The 14,166-nt window shown below is 42.3% G+C and overlaps 1 protein-coding gene across 2 annotated transcripts; it reads left to right on the forward strand.

The window, feature by feature from the left end:
* The first annotated feature begins 1,178 nt into the window (after positions 1-1,178).
* On the forward strand, positions 1,179-8,961 carry LOC142141171 (uncharacterized). Of its 2 annotated transcripts, XR_012688623.1 has the most exons (3): positions 1,179-1,240; positions 7,069-7,470; positions 8,053-8,961. XR_012688623.1 is itself a non-coding variant. In XM_075199344.1 (2 exons), the coding sequence occupies exons 1-2, from the start codon at positions 7,017-7,019 to the stop codon at positions 8,217-8,219; spliced, it is 621 nt and encodes a 206-aa protein (XP_075055445.1). In that variant the 5' UTR covers positions 5,606-7,016; the 3' UTR covers positions 8,220-8,959. The 2 variants fall into 2 exon arrangements, 1 of the variants encoding a protein (XP_075055445.1); XM_075199344.1 differs by lacking the exon at positions 1,179-1,240 and having other exon boundaries at positions 5,606-7,470; positions 8,053-8,959.
* The last annotated feature ends 5,205 nt before the right edge of the window (positions 8,962-14,166 follow it).

Below are 14,166 nucleotides of genomic sequence, written 5' to 3' on the forward strand. Positions count from 1 at the left end.
GTGGGCAAACCTGTTAAGGGCCATATCCAGTTCATGTTTTTAGGATTTCTGTCTGTAGAAACAGGTGGGATAATTACTGACCCAGCCAAATAGATTAACTCAGCTGTACATGATTAAAGAAATCCTAAAAACATGAACTGGATATGGCCCTTGAGGACAGGTTTGCCCACCCCTGATCTAATCCAAGAGTGTTGGGCCGAGCACACAGTATTTTGAGGGATTAATGTCTGGTAGATATTGTTGATGTTTACATTGTTAGGTGAGGCATCCAGTTTTTTTGGCTTATAGAGGGTGAACATGTGCAATGGGTACCTGTGTCTGTATTGGCAAGAAATCACAACATACCAAGCTTCAAATGATAATATGTTGCCCGTTATATAAAATTGCTTGGCCTTGCATAAATGTTTTCCAAAACTGGAAGGGAGCCAAATCCAAGTGACGTGCCCACTTTAACAATGAATGTATCAGTGTACATTACGTAAGAAACTCTAGGGTCTGTTTGTTATAATAATGTATTCAAGGTTCCAGATTGGTTTAAACTATCATGGATTGGGGGGATCAGATCATAGAGTTTGGAAAAGTCTTTACAGGATAGAGGAGTTTGGTGGACAAACTACCTCTTGGAGTCTACTTACTTGTATTACAGAGTGTGCTTCTTTGCCTGATCAAACCATATCTATACTCCAAGCTTTTTCATTTGCGTCTTACATGATTAGTCAGACACACAGCACTACATACACCCATATAGTGTGTCAAACTGTCACGTTAGTCTGTATTTCTTGATCCGAATCAGGGACCCTTGGGATTACCTGCAGCAGGTGTGAATCTGAACAGAGCAGCCTGGATGATCTTCCTGCTCATGTTCTTGCTGATTGTCCAATCTAGCAGGGGAATGAGCAGTCTGAGAATGTGGACACAAACACTGATTTTGTAATGCAGCCAGAAACACTGGGGCCGATAACTATCCACTGGAGAGAAGTGTGTTGTTCAGGCAATGAACAGATCACAGCAGCAGCTTTAAATAGTTTGTCCCAAGCAACTATTGGCTGAGCACTTAATGGGATCACAGGTGCTGAATCTGGTTGATCTGGAATGATCACCTGACTGCATCCAATATGCCTGTGCACATGCAGCAGAACAAACAGTGTGTGTTTGATTACAAACGGAGCTGTGGAGGACGGGAATGTTGCTGACGACCAGAAGGCACCCAGGTAGCCGTGATATGACAGCGGCTGATGGGGTAAGTGCACCTAAGATCCAAATGTGAGACCCAACCTATATGTGCTTAGTGCAATAAGGTCATGAGGTTACTTGTAAATAACTGTTATGCTAAATGACGTCCAGTGTACCACACACTGTGCATTAGCACTAATCTTAAATACAAATCCCTTATTAGATTTTTAGAATTAGCACAGATTCTTACCTGTACAAAATAGTAGTTAACAATATTTGTCCTGTGCCATCATGGGAAAAAAATTTTTTACATTTATTTGGGTTACCTTAACACCTGTCTTTTTGTGGCTCCTTTGTGTCAGGTTACAGTTTGCAAATGCAATACTTTCTTGACAGAATGATTTGCCCTACCTCTAAAGGGGCACTGTAGTTGCACGTTGTGTTTGCAATTATTTAGTCAGGCAAATAAAGAAACACTGTGGCAAAAGCATTAAGAAGCTTACCTTGATACACTTCTTGTTTAAGTCTTCTTCAGCAAACCATGGGCCAGAATCATTCTGGAAAGGTAAGGCAAAGTAACTAAGCAAGGGCAAAGCATGTCAGTTTGGAGGGGGATGTAAACCAAAAATGTCATTGGAGATGTAATTTTGGGGTAGGAGAGGTCCTACCTGACATGAACATTTCAGTGTACAAATAAGCTATCAAGTATTTGTGCGGTACATTAGGATACAGACATTTTTTTATTTTCGTGCTCTAAACCTATTGCTAATTTGCACCACTTGCATTTTAAAAGGCTTTTGAGCAGCATTCAGAAATATGTATCCTTGACATCTAGGTTCATTACTCAATCAGGGCCATGGCATGGTTTTGGTCAGCACACTGATATTAGATACATATTTGTTTGAATACGTAAATGAATCAGCCAGTTTGTTTGGAGATTATACTATGGTTAGACTTGATAACAAGCATTGTTATTAAAAAAAACATTATGGAATCTGCCGTACAAAAGAAATAGACATTTCAGTAGTAGGAATTTTTTTATTATAAAAAAAAAATATATACATATTTTCGTCATATATTAAACTATATTTGTGAGGGTAAAACAATACAAATTACTTTTTCCGTGTTTTTTTAAAGCCGGTTGGACGGGAGGCTCCCCTACTCCGACTTCTTGTCACCCGTGATGTAGAGGAGTCAGAGGAACCAGGCAATGGGGCAAGGCAAGCGGGTTGTGTCCGACGAGGTGAAGGTGCAGGGTCAGGGGATGGGGATGGGGCCACGACAGGCGAGGGGGAAGTGGGCACAACAGGGGATTGGCCATAGCCACGAGCAAAGGCAAAACACATAAGACGACATAGTTCGGGGTCAGGGAGGGCGGAGGCGACAGACACATCAGGGAGGGCGGAGGCGACAGACACATCAGGGAGGGCGGAGGCGACAGACACATCAGGGAGGGCGGAGGCGACAGACAACTGGGTATGGGGGCTGGCGAACAAATAATCTGAGCTGGGTGAAGGGATTGTGACGGAGGTGCGTTGGGAGTGGACATGCAAGATATCACCCAGGAGTGTTGCAATATTTGTCACTGAAGTATTTAAATTATCAATTTTGGTGGCGAGTGTCGTCAGTAAAGAGGTGTGTGTGCTCATGAAATCGGAGAGTGTGTTAGTGAGACGGTCGATTTGCTGATCCGTGTGTTGGACAGTGCTTGATATGTGTGACAGGTGAACATTCTGTGCAAGAGTGACGTCTTTAAGATTTTCGGCTGCGCGTGCGAGTGTCCGCTGCCTTACATATTCAGCTGGAGGCAGCTGAGGCTCCTCCACATCACGGGCAACTTCTTCATCCACCGGTGAAGCAGGCGCCTGCTGCTCACATGCTGTAGAGAGATAATAAGTAAAATAAAGTAATTAGAATCAATGAGTAAGGTGCGATATTATATTGGCAAAAACATCTTACAACGCGTGATGTAGCATTGGTAAAGTGTCAGCTTCCCTTGAATGTGCTAGCAGCCCTTTCCGCTCCCCAAATACAAACATTGCCACTTATGGTCTGACATTTTAGGATGAGCCCTACATATTGAGGCCATTTGTCTTCAGTGTGTAAATGTCATTTCCTACTATGTGATAGGCAAACACATTGTGCAATTGAAGTTTACCTTCACACACACATCCTGAGAGTTGACACTTTTACTCAGACAGATACAAAGCTTTACAGACATTAAGAAAGCAAACTCATCATGTACCTAGTGGAGCGGCCTCTCCTGTTCGGGGTGGGCTAGAGCCAGTGTCTATGTCGCCCACCCCAACTATCTCCACCAGGGCTATTGCAGCCCTCGCCCGCTCCTCGAGGGGTGTTAAAGTAGTACGTAGTCGAGGCCCCCCACCAGTGCCTTGAGCATGCCTGTGAAGCTCAACAAGCTTTGCTTTCAGGCGTCCTTTATAGTCTGCCCATCTGTGGAATAGACAAACATTATTGCCTCACATAGTACCTTCAACTCAAAATGACACATTTTTCAATCAAATACATTGCACGTTTGCTAATCACAACAATTTAACCTTCACATACAGTAATACAGATTTTGCTCTTTTGAAGCGCGTATAATGTGGTAAACATATTATGTCAATGTGACCAAGGGCCATGGTGTTAGTTTCTGAAAACAAAGGGCCTGATCAACAAATGCATTGGAGTCACAAGGTGGTTTTACCTCACAGGTGACTAATGCTACTATGTCACAATATCCATATTTATCTCTAGCGATATCTATATATATTTGACAAATACACACAGTCAGTAAAGTTAAATAGGGCTATTATTTTTAAATTTAAGTCGTACCTTTTCTGTACTTCAACCTTTGTACGCTCATACGGAGATATTTCATTTATGAGCCTTGTGATTTCCTGCCAATGGGTTTGGCGCTCGCGTCCGGTTATTTGGCGGTTCCCACTGTGGAACCTCGCCAGAACCTCTTCTACCAGCACCTCCAGCTCCTCCTCTATGAAGTTGTTTTTACGCCTAGTTGGCAGCCCTGGTGCCTCCACATTACTTGGGCCAGCATCAGACATATTCCTATTTCAAAGATAAGTTGTGTCTTTATAGGCAATGCACACAGTCAGGTGGTGATACAGAATCTAAGCACATTCCCCCCCTACATAAGGTACAATTTCACAAACTTCTAACTAGGTCTAAAACACATGCCCCTTATTATAATAAACATTGTGGTTTGTCTATTTAACGGCCATTTAGTTTGACCACTGCATTTTGACTGACATATTAGTCAAATACTATAGCAACATTCTCCTACTACTACTACTACTCTTCACTTTTCAAACCATAACATTGGTTTACAGGTTAGCAACACACCAAAATGAAGGATATCACTCAGTTGCAAACCCTATATTGTGTAATTATTATTAATATTTGGTTACAAATCGGCCAACATTTGGACCCATGTGTCCATCAATGCAATGAGCTAGTTATTATGCCGTTGAACAAGGATAAGTTTCAAAAGAACTTAGCATACTGTAGGCTACTATTGAAAACTTTACATGTTAAATGTGAGGCCAGGGGCCCTTTGCTTAGCAGTTTTTTTTACATTCCGGCCACACATATTGCAGAGCAAACAGTTTACTACATTAGGAGATAAAAATATTTTGGAACTATCCAGAAATTTCAGATAAATTCTTATACTTACTTTTCTCCAAAGTTTGGCACAAAAGACAAAAATTATTTTGATAGTCAACTGGGTAATGCGTGGTATGGGCTGCGAAAAAAAAAACAAATTAATTTTTATAAGCAAGAAAAGGTAATGTGGTAAACAAAGCTAACCTCCTAATTTGAATATGGATAAGGTTCAAAAGAACTTAGCATACTGTAGGCAGAAAACTTTAGGAGAACACAAAAAAAAATAAAATCTTTCAATCTCTGATTTAGTTTGGTACTTACTGTTTGTTGTTGGCTTTTTAGAACAATCATCCAAATGTAATGTAATGAAATCTTGACTGTGCTCTATCCAGGCTAAAAAGCGAATGAACAGGCACTAGACCAAAGCACAGGTGGGTTTAAATGGAGTGTTGAATTAATAAACCAGGTGTACACTCTTCTTCCTAATTGCGGAGCACACTGTACTCGTCTCAGTGCAGGCGCCCGCCATGTTCTTGGTGGGAGAGACAATCAGAGTCACAACACAGGTGTGTGAAAGCTCCGCGTGTGACGTGAGCACGCCCATACGTGCTCAGCGAACCAATCGGAACGCAGAGGCCCCCATTTTGTGTTATAGACATTATACCAAAATGAGGGCTGCAATTTTCAGCAGGCGTGAGCTGAGAGTCCTTGCAGAGGGTATGGACAATGTACCCTCTGGACGGTATGTGTCCAACGAGGTGAAGGTGCGGGCCTATCAAAAGGTCCGCAGACGCCTACGCCTCCGATACAACATTCGGCGGAGCACCGTTCAGCTCCAACGGCGGTGGAGCGATCTCCGGCGCCGCCAGCCCCAGCTTCTGGAGGAGCTCCGTAGGGAGATCAGAATAAGTGAGTTCTCTACTAATCGCCAAAAAAAAGTCAACATATATATATATTTGCTCTATGGCCCTGATTCATGAAGGATCCTTAACTTGAGAAACTTCTTATTTCAGTCTCCTGGACAAAACCATGTTACAATGCAAGGGGTGCAAATTAGTGTTCAGTTTTGCACATAAGTTAAATACTGACTGTTTTTTCATTTAGCACACAGATACTTGATAGATTATTTGTACACAGAAGTTTAAAGTTGATATTTGTGTGCTACATGAAAAAGCAGTCAGTATTTAATTTATGGTCAAAACAGATTACTAATTTGCACCCCTTGCATTGTAACATGGTTTTGTCCAGGAGACTGAAATAAGAAGTTTCTCAAGTTAAGGATCCTTAATGAATCAGGCCCTATGTTTGTAAATATGTTCACCCTAAACACCTGACATGGCCTACATAACTATGTGCAAGCACACTATAAAGGTCATGCCCCTTCCAGTGCACCCAAAAAGCTTTGGCTCCTGTGTCCTAAATGTGTCTGCTAACCATTTACTGACCTAAATGTTTTTGTGTGACAATTCTCACCATTAAGTGTGGTTTAGGAAATCAGGCATTCTAAGTCTTGACCCGAGTGCTGTAACTTGCTAGTCTAACCTTAAAAACATTTTGGAGTGGAAGATGTGTTGTCATTATTGGGCCAAGATTTAAAAGGCACGTTTCAAATACAAAACACCTTAGTGTTTAGACTGATTTTTGCAAGCTCCCATAAGATGCAAACAGATTAGATAGTGTGCTAGATATAGCTAATCAATTATTACTTAACTGCCTATTTAGACTCTTTTAGACTGTAAGGTAGTCCCAACAAAGGGTGATTTCCAAAGTATACTCAACATTCAAAGCTTTTTGACCTCCATCCACTAATTCGGTGGTCCTGTAGAGAACTAATTGACCAGGGCCAAGGGAGTTTGATGACTTAAAAGCACCTACATGAAAAAAACATACTACGGCCAAATGTGAACAAAACCTAATTAGGCGGCCAGTAGTATGTTTGGGGAGTGTGGTAGACAACACATGCAAATATGGAGCAAGCCTCCAAACTCCACACATATGTAACTATCATCAGGGAGTTGAACTCCTGACCCCAGTGCTGTGAGGCAGACGTGCTAACCACTAGACCACTGTGCTGGGCTGACAAGTCATGTGAAATGCTTTGTGTTCATCATGTTTACCTCCTTGCATTGTTAGTAGCAAATATTTATGCCTGCTGACAATGTAAAGTTGATTAAATATGTATGATCACCTGATTGTCAAAATACAATAGTTTTTTTCAAATGGTGATTGTGTTAACATGTCCTTTTGTTTATATTTCCTTTTTTCAAACAGACCGAGCACGCTGGGAACGCCGCCAACGCCGCCGGGCATTCGTCGAGGCGCAGGCAGCTGAGGAGGAGGAGGAGCAGCAGCCAGTGGCGGTGGCAGTGCCACTGTCATCGGAGGAGGAGGAGGCGGCGGTGCCAGTGGCAGTGTCGCAGGAGGAGGAGGAGGCGGTGCCAGTGGCAGTGTCGCAGGAGGAGGAGGAGGCGGTGCCAGTGGCAGTGGCAGTGTCGGAGGAGGAGGAGGAGGCGGTGCCAGTGGCAATGGCAGTGGAGGAGCAGGAGGAGGAGGAGGCGGTGCCAGTGCCAGTGGCAGCAGCGGTGGAGGAGGACGAGGAGCAGGCTGACCGGGAGCCCCAGGATTTAGCGGACTCCACATCAGGCAGCCAAGAGGCAGTGGAGTTGGAAGATTGTAAGTATTTGCGATAAGTGATGGACATAGTTATACAAGATTGACATGTGCATTATACTTGTACATAATCCCTGCTGTGACATATGTTGATTAAATGGTGCCTTAAATGCCACAGGTCGAACACTTATAATATCTGCCTATACATTTTAGGCGCATTAAACACTCAAACCACAGCCATAGCCATCTTAACACATGGGCACGCAGGGCATTGGGCAAAACAATGTGGCCGCTAGCCTGGTCAACTCGTCAGTATATTAATGACTTGTTTATAAAATCTAATATACACCAAAATCGTTTGAATTCCTGTGAGTGATTGTATAGGTAGTGGCCCATGTAGTGCATAGACCTGGGGCCAATAATGCTGGATAAGACAACCCTGTACATGGCCCTCTCCCCGTGGCTCACCAGAATTTAGTACATTGATTCGAATGCCTTCTCGATGTCTAATGTGCGTGCAAATGGTTTTGTGGCCAGAGGCCTAAGTTTTGAAAGTAATGTAACAGTAAACATCTCTAGTAAATCCTGTCTGTTTGATGAAATATGTATCCATGTATGTAATGTTTAATTTCTGATTTCTTTCAGCACCCACTGAGGAAGCTGGCAATTGGCCTCCACCACCACCCACCGCAGCAGAACTGATGGCCCACATGGGTCAAATTGTGGAGGACCTGGAAGGCCTCCACGTACATATTGGGAACATTGTAGGCAACCTGCGTTTTAAATTGGCCTACTGGGCCTCATTTCTATGATATTTTATTTATTTGTTCTCTGATGTATATGTAAATAGTTTGAAAAGATTGTTGTGTTTTAAAAATATATAACTTTATAAAAAAACAAACCTTGGTGTGTGTGTCTTTATTCATCTCATTACACAACATGTGGGTATATATAATAGTCCGAAAAGAGTAATGAAGAAAGATGTTTTGCTTATAACATCATTTGTAAAACACAAAAGGATTTCTTTAGCTGTTTGCATGTAATCCAAAAGTAACATGTGCCCTCCACGAACAAGCCACCCCTATAAGAGGTATTGCATCTGTAGGCCCTGTGTGCAAGATAAAATCCAAAAATGTCAAACGCTCTAGCTAGTTACCAATTCCCCCAAATACATATGTCATTGTAGTGATACTCCAAGGTAACGTTCAAGTATCAGAGCAAAGCCAGTGACACATTGAAGAGAACCTCTAAAGTGTACCCAGAAGTGGCGTCAATGGTGTAAGGCAGAAGTGCAAGCGAGGCAAAGGACCATGGTACTGGAGTGTGGAGAGCGGCCTGTTTGGATAAAGCTGAGTACATGACATAACGTGTACGCCATGGATCCAGATGAAAGTCTATTTGCTGACAATGTTGCATTTACCTCCAAGGAAGCTGTCACCTACAACACCCCCCCCCCCCTTAGTCCATTTAGAATACTCAATGTCAGCATGCACCTAATACTGTGCATGTGAAGTATAGGCCGTGAGGCTTCTTGGATTTTCCCTCCAAATAAATATTTACTTTCAATACAGTATAAATCAGAGGGCATATTTTACAATATGGTTGAGCGTGTATAACAAATGCAAAAAAAACAAAAAAAACATTGTGTCCCATTTCTTATTTCTTGTTAGGATAATGATTCCAGTCCACACATTAGTTATGGGTATGCTCAGTATTTGAACTCATGTCTGCTGTGTTGTGAGTCCAAAGTGCTAACCAGTGAGCTACCTGTGATATTGGTATTTTGTAAGTAATTTGTGTGAATAATGTAGAGTAGTATTAAGTGTGAGGTGTCTGTGTAGCACGCATGCTGTATTGTTGGTGTTGTCTGTGTATTTTCATGTCTCAGGTTGGGGTAGCGGGTAGCTGTCCCCATTTGCATACAGTCATTCCTGAGTTGTAATCCAGACAGAAACCCTTCCTCTGTGTGGAGGTTGTATATACACTCTTGTGTGTATCCTTTATGGAAGAGTATGCTATGCATTCATTTTGCTGAAAAGGCAAAGATGTATTCACACCACATACATTTTAATACATTCGTTATTCATGTGTTTTTAATGTAGCCATGTGCATGCATTTTGCATACTATACGGCGACTTGAAATCGAAGAAATCCTAAACACAGATCGTGAGCAATGTGTTTTTGACAAGTGTGTATTAGGTTAATTGGTAGCAAAGGAAAAACAACCGTCCAGAGTGTTGCACATCATTGTTATTTGTCAGTGATTAATGAGTAGAGAGCTATGTCGTAAAAATAAGCCCCAGGCATTTATGTTGTGTTGTGTGTAAACAAACTGTTGGGTCCCTCCCACAGTGGGCGTGAGGTTTGCATTGCTTGGCTTGTCGTCAATCAGTTGAGAGCCGTCGCTTATGCGTGTAGCATGTTTAAAGATCCGCAGGTGGGTGTGTTTTCTAACGTTTGCGCTGCTTATTTCCGTCACTTAGACCACATGGGGGTGTGTTTTTGCTGTTTGAGGTGCTTATTTCGGTTTACGTCACTCAAAGTATGCAAGGCAGATGCGTATGCGTTTGCGAATTTTGATGAATCGGGCCCCAGGTCGTTAAGCGAATTGGTCGCTAAGTGAGTACAGTACTGTATACATATGCATGGCAATAAAAAATCAGCATGTGCATATGCAGTTTTATATTCCTCCCTTTAGTAAAAATATATTATGTTTAGTTAATGTCCTTGCAGTATTACTTCAGAACCAAGTGCTTTCAAGTACTGTAGAGCTAACTTACCGCACGATGGAGACTGCAAGGGTATCAGGTGCGTCTTGTCTTGTCTTCTTCAGCTCAGAAAGAAACTATGCGGGTACTACGGGTGTGGTTACGTCCCATCGCAAGGGCACAGGTCATTAATTTCCCCTATTGCTAAGCGGTGGAGCCGGACTTAACAACGGGTCGTAAGTCCGAATGGTCGCTAAATAGGTCGGTCGTTAAGTGAGGAATACCTGTACTGTGTTTAATTTAAGGGCCTATTAAGGAGGGGGGGCAATCCTGTTTTATTCTTCTACTAATAGATGAAGAGATATGAAGTGAAGTGAAGTTAAAATGTTTAGAAAACTGGATAGGGCTCTTGTAATGAAGTTCTAACAGTGTGGTTCTTGAGTGGGCGGTGACCCTCAAGTGACCTCTACCAATCCAGGCTTGGTAATGACCCCAATACTTTTCTACTTATGGACTAATATTGTATTCGATTCAAATTGTAGTATAATCAAGGGAACAGGTATCATCTCCTGGGTGAACAGCAGCAGTAAGACACATGAGTCTAGGAGTTTCTGGATTACAGCCACTGCCAGTTTATTCACTAGCTTGAAAACAGGAACAAAACACAAATAAAATCCTAGCCATCTGGCTTCTAGCTAATACATTTATGGAGGCCCTCTCTCATGTGTAGGACCTTATGTCCCACACACACGCCAAACCACATGTAACTGTTGTTCCCTGCAACAGAGTGTCTCTGGAGGCAGCTCACCTCTCCCAGGTCTGAGACACTGGCTGCATATCCCAGCTGCCTTATTACAAGCACCTCACAGGTGCATCCCTTAATCAGTCTGTTAGAGACTGATAGAAAAGAAGACCTGGACTGGGCCTTATGTATACAATGCTGGAAGCCTGTGACACATACCTCTGTATCTAGGCTCCTTCCAGTGACTCTGTCACATATCCTCCCCCCTTTGTTTCAACCTACAGGTGGAACACTTGTAACCCTAAATGCTCCTCTAATTTTTCCCATAAACGTTTTAGCTTTATGCTGCAAACTGAGTGCAAGGGTATTGGTTACAGATCTTTTCCAACCCAAAGGAACTCCGGTTAGTGGGGAAACTGGGGTAGTTGCCATCGGACTTTTTAGACTGAGGTCTGGAAACATGGCATTCACACTCAGGGCAGGATGACCACCAATCAAAGACATCTTTTCTAACCCCTGGCCAGAAGAACTTCTGTAAAACTTTATCTAGGGTTTTTCCTATCCCCTGATGCTTGGCAGTTGTTGAACCATGAGCCCAGTCCAACACTGCTCTTCTATATAGTTTAGGAACTACTAACCGCTCCAAAATGTATCATTGCCGAGCTAGTAGCCAGTTCATTTAATTAAGTTCTGTGCGATATCAGCTGCTTTCTGTCAAAGGGATGAACTTACGTTTCTCTGTGTGTTGGACTTCTATTGTCACGCTGTACTTTTAGCAACATTCTATTGCATGTCTCTAGTTCATCAAGCTCTTGGACTATATATATATATATATATATATATACACATCTGTTGTTCTGCTGACAAGAACCGTTACATTACCTATCACCATCCGCTAAAGTGAATCACATTCCATCTGGATCAGCCAAGTCTATTTACTATCCTCATCGGACTTTCAAGCTGTGTCAGTGATTCTCCTTTATTGCGGTCTGTGTTACAAGGTTACAAGTGTTCTGGATCATCATCTCAGCATTGAACTGTATTGCTTGTTTTTCATGCTGTTGCTCATGGTTACCCCTTGAAGTACTGATGTGATTGTGTTATTTCTCAACTACCGTGTGCTCAGCACAGCTGAGTTGTACATGCCTTTTATTACTGCTGTTGCAGCATTGAACAATATACTAAAGTTGCAACACTACTTTATCGTCTGTGTATTTCTTCATTGTGATTCTCCATCTGAACTTATCCCAGCGTGTTCTGTCTCCACTACCCTCTGCTTTACCATCTAAGTAGAGGTTGGGGATCCACAAATATTCCTAGCCGTGACATTGGGGAACACTCCTGCTACCACTGTATCCGTAATATCACGCGGGGCTGGTCTATTTATTTTTGCAACCAAGTGGTTCTCCCATAGCTTCCAGAAGTGGGAAAAGTCTCTCCCCAATATTGCGTCAAATTTCAAACCAGGCACTAGACCGACAGTGACTACCCCAAAACCATACTGTGTTTTTATGTTTACTTCCGTGGTAACAGAATGCCGTGTATCCCCATGTATGCAGATTACCCCAACATTTCCCTTTTAACATTTTTAGGGGCACACTAACTCTGCTTTCACAAGGGAAATCGTACTGCCAGAATCTAGCAGAGCCTTTATCTTTTTACCTTCTATGGTGTCTTCACACATCAATTTGTCAGCCTGTTTGTCTGCGTCACAGGCTAGCTGGGCATATAAAGACATTCTACGAGGTACATAAGCATTATTACATTGCATAAATTCAAAGGTACGAGAACAATAAGCAGCAATATGACCTAAGTCACCACATCTGAAACAGGTAATCACATTTCTGTCATATCTCTTATGAGGCTGGAACCTTCTTGGCATAACTGGCCAATCTCCAGGTTCTGAGCCTACAGTCTCTATACATTTCAGTTCATTCAACCACCCGGCACCCTTTTCCCCTGAAAAAGTCTTACCAGAATCCACTGGAGATCGCCGTTTCCAAACTAGAGGCTGGCGGGTGTATTCTTCCTTTATTTTGTTGCTACACACTTGGTCTGTACCACTTCAGATGGAACCCTAGACAAGGACAGGAACTCAGCTTCCTGGCATGACTGACTTGGCAACTCCTTTAACTGTTGTTGAGGAAAGTCAGTATTAATCGCAGTCTGCTGTACCTTTTGAAGCATATTATTAATTTCCTGAGTGCTTGTAACTTGAGGCTCCCACTGTAAAACCTTGGACAATCCTGGTTTATTTAGCGGCTTTACTTTTCCTGAAACCGAAGTGGAAGGTGTCTCAAAGCCACAGGCAAACCTCTCCCAGTTATCCTTAACAGTTTGTATTCTGCTGACATTGTCTTGAATAGATTTAGTAGCATACTGTAGTTCTATTTGAACTGTGGACAATTCTGCCAGAATTTTTGAGATTTGCTCCCGTTGACCTTTGTTTTCCTATCCTTTTCCACTTATTGACTCTTGTTGGTCTGCAAGTACAGATATCTCTATTTCAGCTTGGTCATGGGAATTTCTTAACTCTTGTACTTCTGTTTCAGAAGCTCGCTCTTCTGATGGTGCTGACTGAGCTAGGAGGGTTTTGGCAAACAACTTATCATGCTGAACCTTTAATTCTTTATATTGAGTTTTATATTGCTTTCCAATATTTCCAACCTGGGATATGATCTTAATTTTCTCTTGTATATCTATGACTTTGGCGTCAAGTTCCTTCTGCAGATTTTCCTTCTCATTCCTCAGTTTTACTGCTTCCTCTTTCGCACTTTGACCTTGACCTTTATTTGTATTCTGGGCTGTAATTACCATTGTAATATCAGTTTTCAACTTTCCCTTCTCTTCCTGTGCCGGGTTTTGTACGTTAAATTCCTGCATGGGCTGCTTTTTGGTTCCCGTTGCCTTTTGTCTAATATCCAAAACTGAATTCTGCTCTGGCTCAACCTTCTGAGCCAACTGATCATCATCAGTCATTATGACATCAGACACTTGATTATTCACTGCATCAACCGGACCTTTTTCTTTTTCTAATTCAGTATTTTCATGTACTGCCTTTTTCTCAGGTGCAGGCAGGGCAACTTTATCTTCCTCCTTTGTCTGTTCTTCCTTCTGCACATCTAGGGCAGGCTCTCTCTTAAGGACTAGGTCTTTTTCTGCTACGTCTCCCTTAATTTCTTCTTTACTTCTGGGATGCTCCGGAACATACCATTCTGGCTTGTCACCGTGCTGCTCCTGTTGGATTTCCATGTGTTGTTCTTTGATGACCGCAAAGAGCTTCTCCTGCTGGTCTAGCAAACGCTTTTG

This window comes from Mixophyes fleayi, chromosome 2 (genome assembly GCF_038048845.1).
Source record: "Mixophyes fleayi isolate aMixFle1 chromosome 2, aMixFle1.hap1, whole genome shotgun sequence".
Taxonomy (NCBI): Eukaryota; Metazoa; Chordata; class Amphibia; order Anura; family Limnodynastidae; genus Mixophyes; species Mixophyes fleayi.